A 16,375-nucleotide genomic window follows, 5' to 3' on the forward strand; every position below is an offset into this window, starting at 1 on the left:
AAAAGGGCTCAGATGGAAATTGGTTATGGAATGCCAAGCACCAGTCATATTTTTAGCGTACATAATTAGGTATAGAATGAATTCACTCTCCCATTTGCTATCTGAACCAAACCAATCCAAGGTTTACTACAAAATACAAGTTTAACCTTAGCCAGTTTTATTTTCTAAGTAAAACTGCTACATTTGGAGAGTATATTATTTTCAGATATAGAGATTGGATTTGTCAGAACTAACATGAACATTCATATGAACCTGAGTTAGCCCAAATAGCCTCCATTCAGATTTCAGTGGCAGCTCCAAGTCTTTTCAACACAGATCGGATGCTACAGAAGACTAAAGCTGTCCTATATAAAAAAAATGAATAAATCCAAATCCTTACTTCACACCTGACGATTCCAAAGCAAAATCTTTTTAGGTCCAGTTTGCCTCAATGTGCTTGAGGCTACAAATGATTGCAGAAGTGCCTGTGTTGCAATATGGATTTATTCTAAAATGGTGGAAAAGCTACTTGATTAGACAAAATGTGATTAACAGTGCAACATATACTCCTTGCAAACAGCAGCTCCACTGTAATCCAAGGGAAATGTGCTTAGCCAGTTTACATTATTAATTCATTTGCTGAGAAATATGGCGATTTCCATGATTTTGATCGGATTTGACTGTCCAATGTTATTATGAGTAAGTTAATTCATTAATTTGTTCCAGTTGTAATGAATGAATTATTCCAAATACTTGACTGTCCGTAGTTTGATAAACGTCGTTTACACTGAAAGCAACGGCGGTATTTATTACATTGATCAAGTAGAAAACGTCCTCCAGCCCTGTGAAGCAAATTAAAAATAGTTAGCATTGACTTTGGCTTAATGAACAATTCTAGGTTCCTAAAATACAGAATATCAAGTCAAGCATTCCGCTAAATGAATCACTTTTTAAAAATTCCAATTTAAAATTTTACACAATTTTGTTCTGCTAATATTAATGACCCATGATATGCAAGAACGTGACAATTTTTAATCTTTCCAAATTTACTATTAGGAAATTACATCTTTTGATTAGAAATTTAGGGAAAAATTTGAGCCCTCGAATACAGGTGAAATGGTACCTAGAAATGATGGGGGGAATGGCTTACTACACCGTTCCTTATGTTCCTTTCCTAGGACCTACCACTGTCTCAGGGCCATCATGCTGGGCTCTTCTAACCTGCCAAATAGGGTGCTCTGATGTGCTTAGGGCCTTGGCACAAGATGGAGGTTGGCCAGCTGTCCAAATACTGCTCATTGGGACAGGGTAGTGTGAGGGGGTCGATAATAAAGGTTGGGAAGTCAGTTCTATACATCATTTGGAACATGCTGGGGGCAAAACTTGTCAGATAACCATCCAGTAATGTTAAAGCTTGAGTCGATCCATACCTCTGATCCAAGAAGGCCAGTAAACTATAGAAAATATGGCTCAGATCGCCATCAGATTGCCACTACCCTTAAACTTCTCCAGGCTCCGATGCCCCTCACATTTCTTGCTGGGTATTCTCAGCTTGGCTTATCTAGATGTGTGGATTGCAGCATCCCTCAAATAACTTCATCACAGCACTTTAGCATCACAAGAAAGACAGGGCATGCCCACTTTTTTACGGTACTAGATAGCATATGGTGAGTTTAAATGTCCACTGTGGATGTTGGTGACTGGGTGAACGTATGAATGCTACTAAATGGGTGAATGGTGAGTGTATGAATAAGTGAATGGGCAAAGTAATAGGATGGGTAGGTAAGTGAGATAAATGGAAAGGTGGATAGGGGAAATGAGTTAAGTAGATAAATGAGTAGGTTGGTGAGGTGGCAGATGAATGATAGCAGGTAGGTTGGGTGCCATGTGGGTAAGGTGGCAGGAGGATAGGGTGGCAGGATCAAAGTGGTAAGCAGGTGGGGTGGCAGGTGGGTAGAGTAGTGAATGAGTGACAGGTAGGGAGGTCAGCAGGGTGGCAGGTGAGTGAGGTGGGTAGGTATGGTCAGATCAAGAGTGGTAGGCAGGTTGGGGGCTAGATTAGTTCAGTTGAGGGTAGTTGGTTGGGTTGTTGGGAGGGATAGTTGGGTCAGGTCAGTTGGGATGGTCAGGGGTCTCAAAAGTGGAGCCTTGGGGATGTGTGAATGATTGGGAGTGGAATGGAGGGGGAGGCAATTCTATAGATACTCAAGAGTTAGACAGAAGTACCTCACCTTAGACAACTGCTTCCCTATTCAAATGGGATCCCGATCCCTTTTATTGGGCACAATGCCAAAATAGTTTTCTAGTCACAACATAAAAGACTGGCAGATATAGTTTACTTTTAATGTAAAATGTCCCGAGGAGCATTATAGAGCAAAATTTGACACTAAGTCAGAAAAGGCTATAATAGGCCAGATGGCCAATAACTTGCTCAAAGAGGTAAGTTTTAAAGAGGCATTGTAAAGAAGACAAGATATTAAGGCAGGGAGGCTTAGGGAAAAAAACTCCAAAACTCAGGAAGAGATAGCCAAGGCTTAGACATAAATAGAGCAACAATTACAAACTGGGGCATGCTCAAGAGACCAGAATTGGAGGATTGCAGAGATCTGAGAGTTGAAGAAGGAGATTAAAGGGATAGGAAGAGTGGGCCATGGATGGAATTTAAGGATGAAAATGTAAAAATCAAAGCATTGTTTAACGGGAAGCCAATGAAACAATGGGTGAAAGGACTTCATAGGGACATACGAGTTTTATATAACCTTAGGTTTACCAAGGATTAAATGTGGAAGGCCAACCAACAATGCATTGGAATAGTCAATTCTAGAGGTAGCAAAGATATTGTTAAGGGTTAAAAATATGAGTTGAGGCAGGATTGATATCAGGTGACATTACAGAGATGAAATTATGCATTCTTGAGGATGATGTGGGTATATGTTCAGAGGCTCTTCTTAGGATCAAACAGGACATCAATTTTCAAACTGCCTGGTTCAGTCCTAGATAAACAGATGGAGTCGATAACTACGGGATGCAGTATGTAATAAGAACTGAAGACAATGGTTTCTATCTTTCCAAGATTAAGTTTGTGCTCATCTGCTCATCCTGTACTGGATGTGAAACAAGCAGTCTGATAATTTAGCAACAGTCGAAAGAGGTGGTGGTGAGATAAAGCTTAGTATCGTCAGCATACATATGAAAACTGATGTTGTTTTCATATGTTATCAAGTGTCAGCATATGGCTGGTTATGACTATACAGATAAGAATGGACCCAGAAGAGTAAAGCCGCATTCAATTTTTGGACACATTCCAACAGCAAGTTGCAGTGCAAAACCTCACAGAAAGTCAGTAGGCAAGTGCAAGTAAACACTCTACAATCATGGGATGTGAGAATACAAATCACAAAATCACAGATTTATGACACAGAAAAGGGCCATTTTCCCATTGTATCCATACCAGCTCTGCAAATGACTTAGTGCCATCCCCCTGTCTTTTCCCTGTACCTCCGCACAAATAATGCTGTCTTGAATGTCTAATTGAACCTGATTCCACCACACCTCGAAGCAGAGCACTTCAGACCCAAACCACTCGCTCTGTGAAAAAGTTTTTTCTTGCATCACATTTGCTTCTTTTGATGATCAGTGATATTTTTGCTAAAATACTAATCCAGAAACTCAGCTAATATTCTGGGGACCCAGGTTTGAATCCTGCCACAGCAGATGGTAGAATTTGAATTAAATTTTTAAAAATCTGGAATTAAGAATCTACTGATGACCATGAAACCATTGTCTACTGTTGGAAAAACCAATCTGGTTCACTAATATCCTTTAGGGAAGGAAATCTGTTGTTCTTACCTGGTCTGGCCTACATGTGACTTCAGAGCCACAACAATGTGGTTGACTTTCAATTGTCCTCCAAGGGCAACTAGGGATGAGTAATAAATGCTGGCAAACCAGTGATGCCCATGTCCCACAACTGAATGTTTTTAAAAATCACTTTAAATCTGTACCCTCTCATTCTTGAATCTTTTAAGAGTGGGAACAGTTACTCCCTATCAGATCTGTCTGGCCCCCTCATGATTTTGAGCATTTCTATCATCTCTTCTTAACCTCTCTCCAGGAGAACAGTCCCAATCTCTCCAAATTATCCTCATAACTGTAGTCTTTCATCCTTGGAACTATTCTTAAAAAGCTTTTCTGCACTCTCTCCATTCTTCCTATAATGTTTTTCATAATTATTTAAAATTAATTTGTTCAAGGGATGTGGGTGTCACTAGCAAGACCAGCATTTATTGCCCATCTCTAATCTCCCTTGAAAAGATGGTGGTGGTAGTGAATAGACAAATTTTTAAAATTGGTGGGATATTCCACACCAATTGAATGCATTGATTGAAGCTTGAAACGCTTCTTTAAATGAATCACCACCATATTGATGCTATAGACAGTAGAATTACCAACTATGGGCACAAGATCAGATTGCTTTAAAATAGGTTGGGTCTGATAGTTTCATTATCTTACTTTATATGTTGGTTTTCTTCGTGATCTTTCAGTTTCTTCATTGTTATATTGTCGTTCCATGCTTCCTCTAAAGTCTTATGTATTTGCTGTAAATTTTCATAGCGTTTTTTATGTTCACTTATTAAACTGTGGAGAATATTTAAATACCATTAATCACTTAGCAGCAGATAAATGCCTAATCTTCTACATAGATCTCATGTTTATCAAACCTTTCTGTCTAAATGAATCCCAAGATAAAATAAGTAACATTTTTTCATAGATAATGGCTTCTTTTTTTCAGATAGTAACCTGTTATTTTTTTCTGCATACAACAATGAATACTTCAATGGTTGTAAGTGTTTTGGAATGTTCTGGTATGGTGAATGGTGATTGATAAATGCAGGTATTACTTACTTTTCTCTCTCATATTTAGATGGAAGAGAAATTTATGCTTGAGTCACATTTCTGAACTTTGCTAGTACATGCAAGGAATACACAGAATTGGACTCTTGGCAGCTTTCAAGTTGATTGTTGTATTACCTGTCATTGGACTTGTACATTTTCCTCATGGAAGCCTCATTTTCAGTTACTCAACTACAAAACTCACATTAAAATATTTTAACAATTTTATGACAATCTGAGCAATCAAGGAAAGCATTATTATCTAACATTAAATATTTGAGATAAAGGGCATGATTTTCCCAGCCCAGTGTGCTACTGAAGGAGCTGCCGGGAAATGTAAGCGAGTTGGGTGTAGCAGGTCGTGGCTTTCCCGGGTCTTTTTTTTTAGGTGTAATCAGCCTGGCACTGGGAAACATTTAAATGCAGAAATATTTAAATCGCCATTTCCATATCATTACAGCCTGGAATGGTATTGTCCAGCCTCGCTAATATTTCCCACCCTGCTGGGGCAGGTTCCAATCAGCGGGGATTAAATTTGGTCTCCATTAAACGAGTACCAGGCATGATGGCCTCGCTGGTGGGGCAGAGGCCATTGAGGCCACCCCCCCACCCAAGAGGTCAGGCCATGGAGGATGCCCCTTGGGCAGTGGCAGCCTGGCACCCTGGCACTGCCCATTGGGCATTCAAGGGGAGGGCCTTCTGGGGTGGGGGAGACCAGGGACCCCTGATGTTGGGGAACTGCTGTGGACTCTGCACAGTGATCAGTGGGGGAGGCTGGAAGGGAAGTGATCAGGGCTGGCCATGGGGGTGTTGGGGCATGGGGAGGATGTCAGGCTGGCCATTGGGGTGAGGCTAGCCATTGGAGAGATATGGGGGTCAGAAATCGGGGTGGTGGTAGGTGAGGTTGGCAAATTGGAGGAAGCGGGGCAGTGCTGGGGAGGCCGGCAATGGAGGGGAGCTGCTGCACATGCGCCAATCCCTCTACTGGGAGATAGGCACATGCACAGTGGATGCCAACCTCTCAGGTGGAATTAGGCCCCAACCCCACTACAGATGCCGGAAATTGAACTGGCCATGTTCGCCCAAAAAGTGGGCAGGAAATTCTCTTGTTTTCCTGCCTGTTGGGCACTTTTTTTTTGAAGAAATTTCATAAAACTACTCTGGAATCATTAATGCTTTAATTAGCTGTTGACACCACTCTCACCTCTCGTTCACTGAGGAGGCCAAATGTAGATTGTTCTACAGAGTGCTCAGTTCAGCTTGCAAGCTTGACCCTGAAATGACCCTGTCATTTTATTCCTTCACCTTGCTCTCACTCTGACATTTCAATCCTTGGCCTGCTGCACTGTTCCAGTCAATCTGATGTAAACTTGAGGAAAAGCACCTCAACTTCCAATTAGGTACTTCACAATCTTCCAGACTTAACATTGAGCTCAACAATTTCAGACTACAGTCTTTGCTTCATTTGCTTTTACATTTTTTTATTTCAGTCAGCAGAACCTGCTCTTTCTTCTCTCTTAGGCAGTCCCACAGAGTCTAGGGTAAAACTGAGTTCTCAGATGACTGAGGAGTCCAATGCATGATCAGCAGTTGTTCCAGGTCCCAATTTCATTTTAAAGGGTGGAAGAGGTCTGTGTGTGAGTTATTTTAATGTGAGATGACCACTGCACGAACATCCACATGGGACTGATGGAGAATGACCTTGGTCCAGTGACAAGGGCATCCAAGATGCCTAGAGACCAGACTCCATTGAATGGGTCTGGACCATACAAACACACAAACCTCTGTCCTCTTTTTCCTTTCCACAGGACTTCGCTCCCTGGAACTCATTAAGTGCAGAGTGCAAAAGGGGCAGGACCATTAACAGCAAGATAGTGTGAGAGCAGCAAAGAGGCTATTAACAGGGAGGGTGTGAGAGGAACATCCTGGTCATAAAGCTGCTCAAGGCACACCCTTTGTTGTTTCTTTTCTTGCCTCAAAACCACTTCCTTTGGCTCTGGAAAACTATTATTCTGTCATTCAATCTCACCTAGCTTTCACCCTATCAGAGATAATCCTTTTGCCCTTGTTCACTCATCCAAGCTCAAAATCTATTATATCTCTAACTTTTTTTCAGTTCTGAGGAAAAATCACATACCTTGGCCAGAATTTACTAGTCATTCTTGCCAGCTGGATTACCTGGTCCCACGCAATGAACAGAGATTTGGCTGAGTGCCAGATTCTCCATCCTCGCTTGCAGTGGTGGTGGAGCATGAACAGCCAGAAAGTTCCGGCCAACATCTGTGAAGTTTCAACTGTTAACTCTGTTTCTATCCACAGATACTACCATAACTTGCTGAGTATTTCCAATGTTTCCTGTTTCATTGGATGTACCTGTAATTTACACAAAAACCTAAGCAATCTACCAGAAGACAGACTGAAAAAATGCATTGAAATGAGTTTGCATAGGAATTGTTGAACTACTTTTACAACAAATAAATATATAAGACAACAGCCACATCAGATTATTCATCTTGAACTAATACAATGTGTGCTCACCTGAAGTTAACAATGAATATTATACGTTACTCATTTCAATCTATTATCTCTTATTTGACATATAATTACTTTTCAAATTCTCTCTTCTGCATTCCATCTTTCTTGTAGACTCTTGCTGCCTGAGTGCCTCTCATTTTTATGTTTCTAATAAATGCTGACTACTGAGGGTCACTTAAACTTTTGGTGAAAGTATAAACAGTGCCACACCAACTCAACCATCTATTAAACAACTGTCCCAAATTTTTATGTCAAATGAGCCTGAAGGCATTTCAAACCCTTTGTCTCCTATCCTTTCCTGCAGATGCTGCAGGACACAAGGATCTCATAATCACAGGCAATTACAGTTTGCTGGACTTATTCCTAAAAGGAAATGACTGAGTGTCATCCTATCCTTACAGTTATTAGTTAAAACGCTGGTAGGTAAGCTCACTGACTTTTCCCCTTCCTAATCCTAGTGAAGCTAGTTTTATTATTCACAACATAAGAACATAAGAAATAGGAGCAGGAATAGGCCATCTAGCCCCTCGAGCCTGCCCCGCCATTCAATAAAATCTGATAGTGGTTCAGTTCCACTTACCCGCCTGCTCCCCATAACCCTTAATTTCCTTATTGGTCAGAAATCTATCTACCTGTGACTTAAACAACCACAGGAAGTTGGATTTGTGTTATTTTTAATAACAGAAACAAAACACTTATATAAACATTTGACTTATCCTTGTTGGTATCTCTGGTTTTATATTGATTAAGTTCATTGGCATACCCTTATACACTCATTAGCATGCAATTCCTGGTAACATCATTACTTATCTTTGTGGACCCCAAAAAAAGAGAATCTGACACTGTTTATGTTAAAGCACTTACTTCATACCCTTTACTAGGCAATCAAAGTTGCCAGGGGCATATCTAGAATGAACTCTATGTCACTCAGTTCTCATTCAAGAGAATAAGCAAGACATTATTGTACAAAAGAGAGAAGAGGATTGAATTCTCAAATAACATGGACATATACCTTCAGTCAGTCAATCTGCACAGAAAAACAGTGCAGTAATAGATAGGAAATAAAAGCAAACCTGCTTATATATACTTCAAGTTTAAAGATAGTTTTTGAATCTAGTGCTCATTTGGTAAGTAAAAATACAAACTGGTCAGAAGAATTGTTACTTATTAGTCCCAACATTGTTAATTTGTTAGTGTTCTTACAGAAATAAACACATATATTTATCTATTAAAAACAAGCCAAATAACAGAGGATTAGAACTAGAATATTAACTTACCTTTTTCTGTTTCTTTCCAGCATTTCTGACTCAGTTTTCTGTTCATACAATTGCCGCAGAATGGCATTCCTCTTACGATCAGCTGCAGCCTGAATCTGTTCTTTGTAAAGGTTATAAGCTTCTTGTTTTTGTTCTTCTGACCTTCCGACTGACTCAGCGCCAAAGATTGGCTCCACGGAATCAGGTACAGATGCTGGCAACTGCCGTGATTTATGTTTTCTCTAGATATAGAAGGGCTAATGATTACATATATAAAGAATTGTCTTTGTCATATTAACTGCAGCCAAAAATCCAATGATCTTTGAGGTAACATGTTTAGGGCAAAGTGATGAATATCATGGCAGGCAGAATTTTAACTGCCAGCGGGAAGTGGGGTGTGTAGCTGGGCTCAGTTACAGGTGAGGCCGAAAAGTACCAGTGAGTTGGAAACCCAACGTGATCCAGTCTGCTTCTGGGTTTTGTCGCGTGCCTTTGGAAGGCAGTGAGAAAGCCTATGGAGCTGTTGAGTTGGTCATAACGATTACAGCACAGAAAAGGCCCTTTGGTCTATCGCATCTGACCTATTCAAAAACAACCATTCAAACTATTCTAAACCAATTTCCAGTACTTGGCCCATAGCCCTGTGAGCAGTATGGTAGCACAGTGGTTAGCACTGTTGTCTCCCAGCGCCAGGGACCCGGGTTCAATTCTGGCCTTGGGTGAATGTGTGGAGTTTGCACTTCCTCCCAGTGTGTGTGTGGGTTTCCTCTGGGTGCTTCTGTTTCCTCCCACAGTCCAATGATGTGCAGGTTTGGTATTAGCCATAGTAAATTGACCTTTAATTTCCCAAGATTTGTAGGTTAGGGAGATTAGCACGGTAAATGTGTGGCGTTATGGGGATAGGGAGGGAGAGAGGTCTGGGTAGGATACTCTGTCAGATGGGCTGAATGGCCTCCTTCTGCACTATAAGGTTTCTATGATTCTATGCCTTGGCATCGCAAGTTAGTTATTTAAATATGCAAACAAGTAATAAGTTATGTCTTTAACTCAGGATTCTGTTTCAACAATTAGCATTTGGGTTTCCCAAGTTGTGTGGCACCTACTGGAATCTGGAGGTGAGCGCACTGCAAAGACAGGCTGAAAAGCCTGTAAACAATAAAACTGCATAGCTGCTGGAATGGTTGCTGGAATGCCAGTGTGAAAGGCTTGTGCTCACAGGACTTGTTCTGAGAACCTCATTTCACTGCTTTAAATGTGATTTCTAGCATTTTGGATGTCATTTCATCTACACAGGATTTTATTCAAAAACCAAAACTCTTGCATTAAACTTTCCTGCCGTCAGCTTTCACTGCAACATTGGAACAACTTATGCAGCTATAGCATGGATCTCTGTTAGGAATAACAGACATGATGTGGGTATGCCGGCGTTGGACTGGTGTAAACACAGTAATAAGTCTGACAACACCAGGTTTTAGTCCAACCGATTTATTTGATAATAGACTCACAAGCTTTCGGGGTTAGTCCCTTCGTCAGGTGAATGGAGAGTTCTGGCCAGAACTCCAGAACTCTCCATTCACCTGACGAAGGGACTAACCCCGAAAGCTTGTGAGTCTATTATCAAATAAATCGGTTGGACTAAAACCTGGTGTTGTCAGACTTTTTACTAGGAATAACAGAATCAGCCATAACAACAGCAACAGCATTGGGAGCCACAACAACAGCAACAACACCAATTGCACCAAAAGCAACAACAATATTAGCAGCTGCCTTCTCCAAAGGCACATCCTCCTCCATGGAACCAAGGGACTAGACTGGGAGCTCCAGCTCAAAGGAGACAATATCTGCTGCACATGATCTATAAACAGAAGATCTGTTTCCTCGACATGACAGAACAACATGCTTCAAAAGGTTCAGATTTTTAAGACAAGTAATTGCTGAGTTCTGCTTCCAAGAGGACCAGGTGGACACATATTGCCAATGACCACTGCAGGTTGGCAGGTCGAGGAGGAGGAATGCATCCAGGAGTCATAAATCCCTGAGGTAGACAGTATGATTTTTGCCAGCAGCTACATAAACATTGTTAAGTATTTATAAACAAATAAAAAGGTGGATTGCATTCAAGAGCCCATAAATTCCTCGAACAAACAATCAACCTCAGATGCAAATCCCAGCAAAAGTTTAAACCAAGAACAATCTAAGCAATTGAAAGTGCTTAAAATAATTGCTTACCTTTCAAATCTCTTACCACTTCCATGCAGCTGGTGTAAAGCCCAGTGGCTGTTAAACCCTGGCTGCCTCACAGAAAATCAGAAAACCTTCAAAAGAGGGGCTCTTCATAAGACTGCCACAATGTAAATGAGATTTGACTAGGTTTTGATTCCACTTCCTTTCCTACCCTCGGGAAAATGGTGTAGAGCAGAAATGGCAGTAACTACTGTGTTTTCCTACCTGCTTCCATTCGGAATAAGAAAATTCCAACCCTCATATGTCTGTATTTCCAACCCATTTTCCTCTTTCTTCCACCATATGTTTCACAGGTATATCCACAATGTCCGAAAAGTATCTAAATAAGTTGACTTCTCATTATCGTACAAGGTCAGCTCATTTCTGCACTGGTTTCTTCTCTTGTGTTTGATCACATCTTTGTTGAAACTTTATTTTGGTAATGTTTTGTGCTAATATTGTGATTATATTGGCTATGGAATACTTTTTGTTTTTGGCTCCTCGAGACAGAATCAAGTTGATCAGTCCCAGCAGAACATGGGGCATCAGCATGGTAGGAAGAGAAGAGCCAATAATGAGTCAAACAGGGAATTTTGTTTTTAATTGGAGGACACGATCAGTACAAAAGGGTGCTCCTGGAAGAAACTCTGGAGGAGATTCAGCTGAAGTAGCTTTTGACATCAACTGAGTCATTGGGTTTGAACCATCTAGCTTGCAATAGATGATTATATAAGCTCGGTAGAATGTGTTTCAGGTTCAGGTCATCAAGCTCTTTCCATTTTTAAATATTGTGACTTATTAAATAGAGCAAGTAAGACTATCTTGATAAAAAGCTTTAAAGCAATTGAAGAAAGTGTGCAACAATAATAATGTATCCAGAGATAGGTAATTTTTTTAGTGAACTAGATGTTATTTTTATAGTCTATTTATATTTGTCCCTTCAAAGCATCTTATATCAATGTCTGGACTAGTTTTTACTTTGCTCCAGATATGAATGTACATAATTCTTAATTATTTACCTGCAAATCCAGTGCTTTCTTATAGGCCTCCGTTTGTTCACTTTTCTCCTTTAGATAGTGTTGTTTCTGGACAGCAAGACTGTGAAACAAAAGATGTTTCTTAGAAAAAACAATTTTAGACCAGTTTTTAATTCATCATAAAACAACATACAGATCAAAATAGTTCATAAAACTTACTGAGAATTCCATTGAAAATGTAAAAACATTGATAAAAATAGCATTCTATTACTTGTGTCACTAAAGCAGCAGAACATCTCGGGATTGTTTATAGGAAAGAACAGACACTAAATAAGAGTTTACTAAAGTTAGTTATGTTGAAACTTTTAAAGATAAAGATCAAGGGAGATCCAGCCGTGTGGAAGGCTTTTGGGAGGAAAATTAGTAGTGCATAAATATATTGACTGAAGGCTCTGCTGTGATGGTAGAAAAAGCAAGGGGCACAGTTTAGAGTTGGAAATATAATGCATGCAGGCTAGAAGTAAGTTACAAAAGCAGGCTGGAGACAGACTATTTTTAAATCAATATGGGAATGGGACCAAAAAGTGGTTAGCAAAGGTAAAGGGACATTAAATTGAACAGAAAAGGTCTCAGTTGCTTTGAGCATTGAAATAAATCTAAAGAGGTAACAATCTATCTGAGGCATCTTATAATTATCATCATGTTACAATTGAGTTTTTGGTTTATAAAATTTTTATAAACAGCAAAACCAATATAAACTTGAAACTATTGTTGGTAGAAGTGACCAACGCACAATCCTGTGGAGACAAAATCCTGACTTCACATTGAAGACACTCTCCATCACGTTATCACACAACTATGGGAAATGGGAACTATTTCAAACGGGTCTAGGAACTCAAAATTGGGCAATATGAGAGATTGTGAACCATGAGCAGCAGCACAACTGTTTCCAACCACAATATGCAACCTTACAGCCCGGCATGTCCCCATGCTAACATTACATCAAGCATAAGGATCACCCGTGGTTCAAACTAAAATGCAGGAAAACATGCAGCACAGGCATACATAAAAATGAGGTGTCAGCCTGGTGCACATACAGTGCATGTCAAACAGTGGAATCAGCACATGTTAGATAAAGTTAAGAAATTCAAAGCTCTGATGTCCTACCATATCATGCATATATGGTAGTGGAAAACTAAACAACAGAAAGAGAAGGCTTTACAAACATTCCCATCCTTGATAATGGGGGAGTCTGGCACACCAGTGCAAAAGACAAGATTGAAGCATTCACAGCCATATTCAAGACTCCCTCTGAATCCCCAGCATCACAGATGCCAGGTTTCAGCCAATTTGAGTCACACCACATGATATCAAGAAAATCCTGAAGACACAGGATATCCTTAATGCAAAGATTATGGGCTCTGACAACATTCTGGTAATAGATGTGCTCCAAAACTAGCCACGCCCTTATCCAAGCTGCTGTATTGCAGCTACAACACTGGCATCTACCTAGCAATGTGGAAAATTGGTATATCTGCACAGAATTACAAAATTGTCACTGCAGAAGGAGGTCATTTTGCCCATCGTGAACCAGCTCTCCAAGCGAGCATTGTGACTTAGTGCCATTCCCCTGCTGTTTCCTGTACCCCTGCATGTTGTTTGAATTCTGGTAATCATCTATTGCCCTCTTGAATGCTGTGATTGAACCTGCCTCCACCTCATTTCCAAGCAGTGCATTCTAGACTTAAACCACTTGTTGTGTGCAATGTTTATTTTCTCATATCACATTTACTTCTTTTGCAAGTCATTTTATATCTGAGCCCTCCTGTTCTTGATCTGTTAATGAGCAGGAATAATTTCTCCCTATCTGCTCAGTCCACCCCTAATGATTTTGAACATCTCTATCAAATGTCCTCTTAGTCTTCTCTCTCCAAGGAGAACAGTCCCAACCTCTCCAATCAATGCTCATAACTGAAATTTCTCATCCCTGGAACCATTCTTGTAAACCTCTTGTTCAATCTCTCCAATATGTTCACATCCTTCCTATAATGCAGTGCCTAGAACTGTACACAATTTTCCAGCTGAAGTCTAACTAGTGTCTGTACAAGTACAGCATAATGTCCTTGCTCTTGTACTTATGCTCCTGTTAATAAAGCCCAGAATGCTATATGCTTTATTAACTGCTCTCTTCACCTCTCCTGCCATCTTCAATGATCTATGTAGATAGGTCCTGCTGCTCTTGCACTCCTTTAAGAATTTTATCTCTTATTTTAATATATGTCTATCCATGTTCTTCCCACCAAACGTTCCTCTGGCCCAAAAAAAATCCATTGACCATTACTCTCTTCTCCCTATTACTCAGTCAATTTTGTATCTATGCTGCTACTGTCCCTTTCATTCCATTAGCTATAACTTTTCTCCTGTCAACAAAATTCAGGATAATCCCAACCTGGCCAAATACTGCATCATCAATCCACTTTCAATTATCAGAAAAATGATAGAAAATATCATCAACAATGCTATCAATCAGCACTTGCTCACCCATAACCTGCTCACTGATAGTCACATTGGATTCCACCAAGTCCACTCAACACTTGACTTCAATACAGCCTTAGTCCAAACATGTACAAATGTGCTGAATTCAAAAGTTGAAATGTGAATGATTGCGTTGACTTCAAGGCAACATTTGACCGAGTGTAGCAAAAGTAACCTTAGCCAAATTGAGGTCAATGGGAATCAGAGGGAAAACAGTCCCACTGTTTGGAGGCATTGCTCACACAAAAAAAAGATGCTTTTGGTTGTTGGCAGTCAACCATTTCAGTCCCAAAACATGGCTGCAGGAATTCCTCAGGATGGTGACTAGGGTTAAACCATCTTCAGCTGCTTCATCAGTGACCTTCCCGCCATCATAAAGTCAAAACTGGAGGTGTTCACTGTTGATTGCACAATATTCAGCAATAGTCATGACTCCTGAGTCTGAGCAGTCTGAGTTCAGGTGCAGCAAGATCTGGACAACAATCAAGCTTGGACTGATAAGTAACAAATGATATTGATGCCACATAAGTTGCCAGTCAATAACAATCTCCAACAAGAGAGAATTTAATCATCTCCCCTTGACATTCTATCACATTACCATTGCCGAATCTCCTATTAGCAGCATTCTGGAGGGAGTTACCTTTGACCAGAAATTGAACTGAACCAACCATATAAATACTGTGCTACAAGGACAGAATAAAAGCTAGTAATTCTGTAACTCACCTAAGTTGTCCACCATCTAGAAGGCACAAGTCAGGAGTGTAATGGAATTTACTCCATTTGTCTTGTTAATTGCAACTCTAACAACACTCAAGGAGCTCAACACCAATCAGGCTAAAGTAGCCCACTTGATTAGCATCTCATCCACCATTTTATAAACATTCACTGTATCCACCACAGATGCAAGTAGCAGCATGGTGTACCATCTAGAGGATGCAATGCACCAAGGCTCCTTTGACAGCACCTTCCAAACTCACAACCACCTAAAAGGGAAACAGATACATGGGAACATCACCACCTACAATTTCCCCTCTGAGCCACATACCACTCTGAGTTGGAGCTAGATCATCATTCCTGCACTGTTGCTGGATCAAAATCCTGGAACTCCCTTTTTAACATCACATGGACTGCAGCAGTTCAAGAAGGTGGCTCACTAAGTCTTGCTCATGGGCATTTAGCGATGGGCAACAAATGCTAACTTAGCCAGTGAAGCCCACATCCGGTGAACAAATATATTTTTAAAAATATATTTTTTAAAATATAGCTTTAAAGTTATGGCAAAGGAAGGCTTAGATTTTTTTACTGAAATATTGTGGTGGTGATGTGGTAGGCTGGGGTGGGGTTGAGCAGAATGAAGGGGTTCAAGATATTTGAAGACAATTGCAGCATTGTCTGAGTTTGCAGTGAATAGATTCTTAGCCTCTCAAAGTCCTAGAAAGGTGTTGGAGGTACTGGGTCGTAAACAGTTGTGCAGCAAACTGTCCATTTACCTCTTAAGATGAAAGGGAGTTGGGGTTAAGAATAACTAATCAGCAATTACATCTGGATGCAATATTAATCTATTTCACCTTAATATGAGAAAGTGGGGGCAGAGGGAGCCATTTTTAAGATCAAGTTGCAGGCTTCCCTTCAAATCAATATCTCAGACAAACAGGAGTTTTTGTGAGATCAGCAGACAAAAGAGGCTGCTTAGCTTTGCAATCTACCACAGCCAGATAACAGGAGGGAGACCGCTTCTTTTGGAAGAGATGTATCCTGCAGCCATCTAAAGCTTCCAGGAGATTTGTCCTTGGATGGTCAGGGAATGAAGAATCATCGGGACAGGCTTCACTGCTGATGGTGGATCTAAGGAACTCTCTGAAAGCTGTGGAAATCAGCTGCGGAAATCAGCTGCAGACAGTCACTCAAAGTTACTACTACGTGAAACAGAAATACAGGAACTCACTGGGAACTGGATGCAACTGTGGACTGTTTTTA

General features: G+C 40.4%; 1 protein-coding gene across 2 annotated transcripts in view; it reads right to left on the reverse strand.

Annotated features, from left to right (window-relative positions):
- Window positions 1-201: 201 nt before the first annotated feature.
- LOC145349373 (coiled-coil domain-containing protein 81-like) overlaps window positions 202-16,375 on the reverse strand; it is an 86,187-nt gene continuing 70,013 nt past the window's right edge. For both annotated transcript variants that reach the window (XM_080197891.1, XM_080197892.1), the window contains exons 12-15: window positions 11,906-11,984; window positions 8,685-8,905; window positions 4,492-4,617; window positions 202-821 (exon numbers count right to left, since the gene is read on the reverse strand). In XM_080197891.1, coding sequence (XP_080054017.1) covers window positions 692-821; window positions 4,492-4,617; window positions 8,685-8,905; window positions 11,906-11,984 — 556 coding nt within the window. In that variant the 3' untranslated portion in view covers window positions 202-691. The remainder of the gene's footprint in view (window positions 822-4,491; window positions 4,618-8,684; window positions 8,906-11,905; window positions 11,985-16,375) is intronic.

Source organism: Carcharhinus amblyrhynchos, chromosome 10 (assembly GCF_965287045.1).
Source record: "Carcharhinus amblyrhynchos chromosome 10, sCarAmb.v2.hapA, whole genome shotgun sequence".
In the NCBI taxonomy this organism is placed as follows: domain Eukaryota; kingdom Metazoa; phylum Chordata; class Chondrichthyes; order Carcharhiniformes; family Carcharhinidae; genus Carcharhinus; species Carcharhinus amblyrhynchos.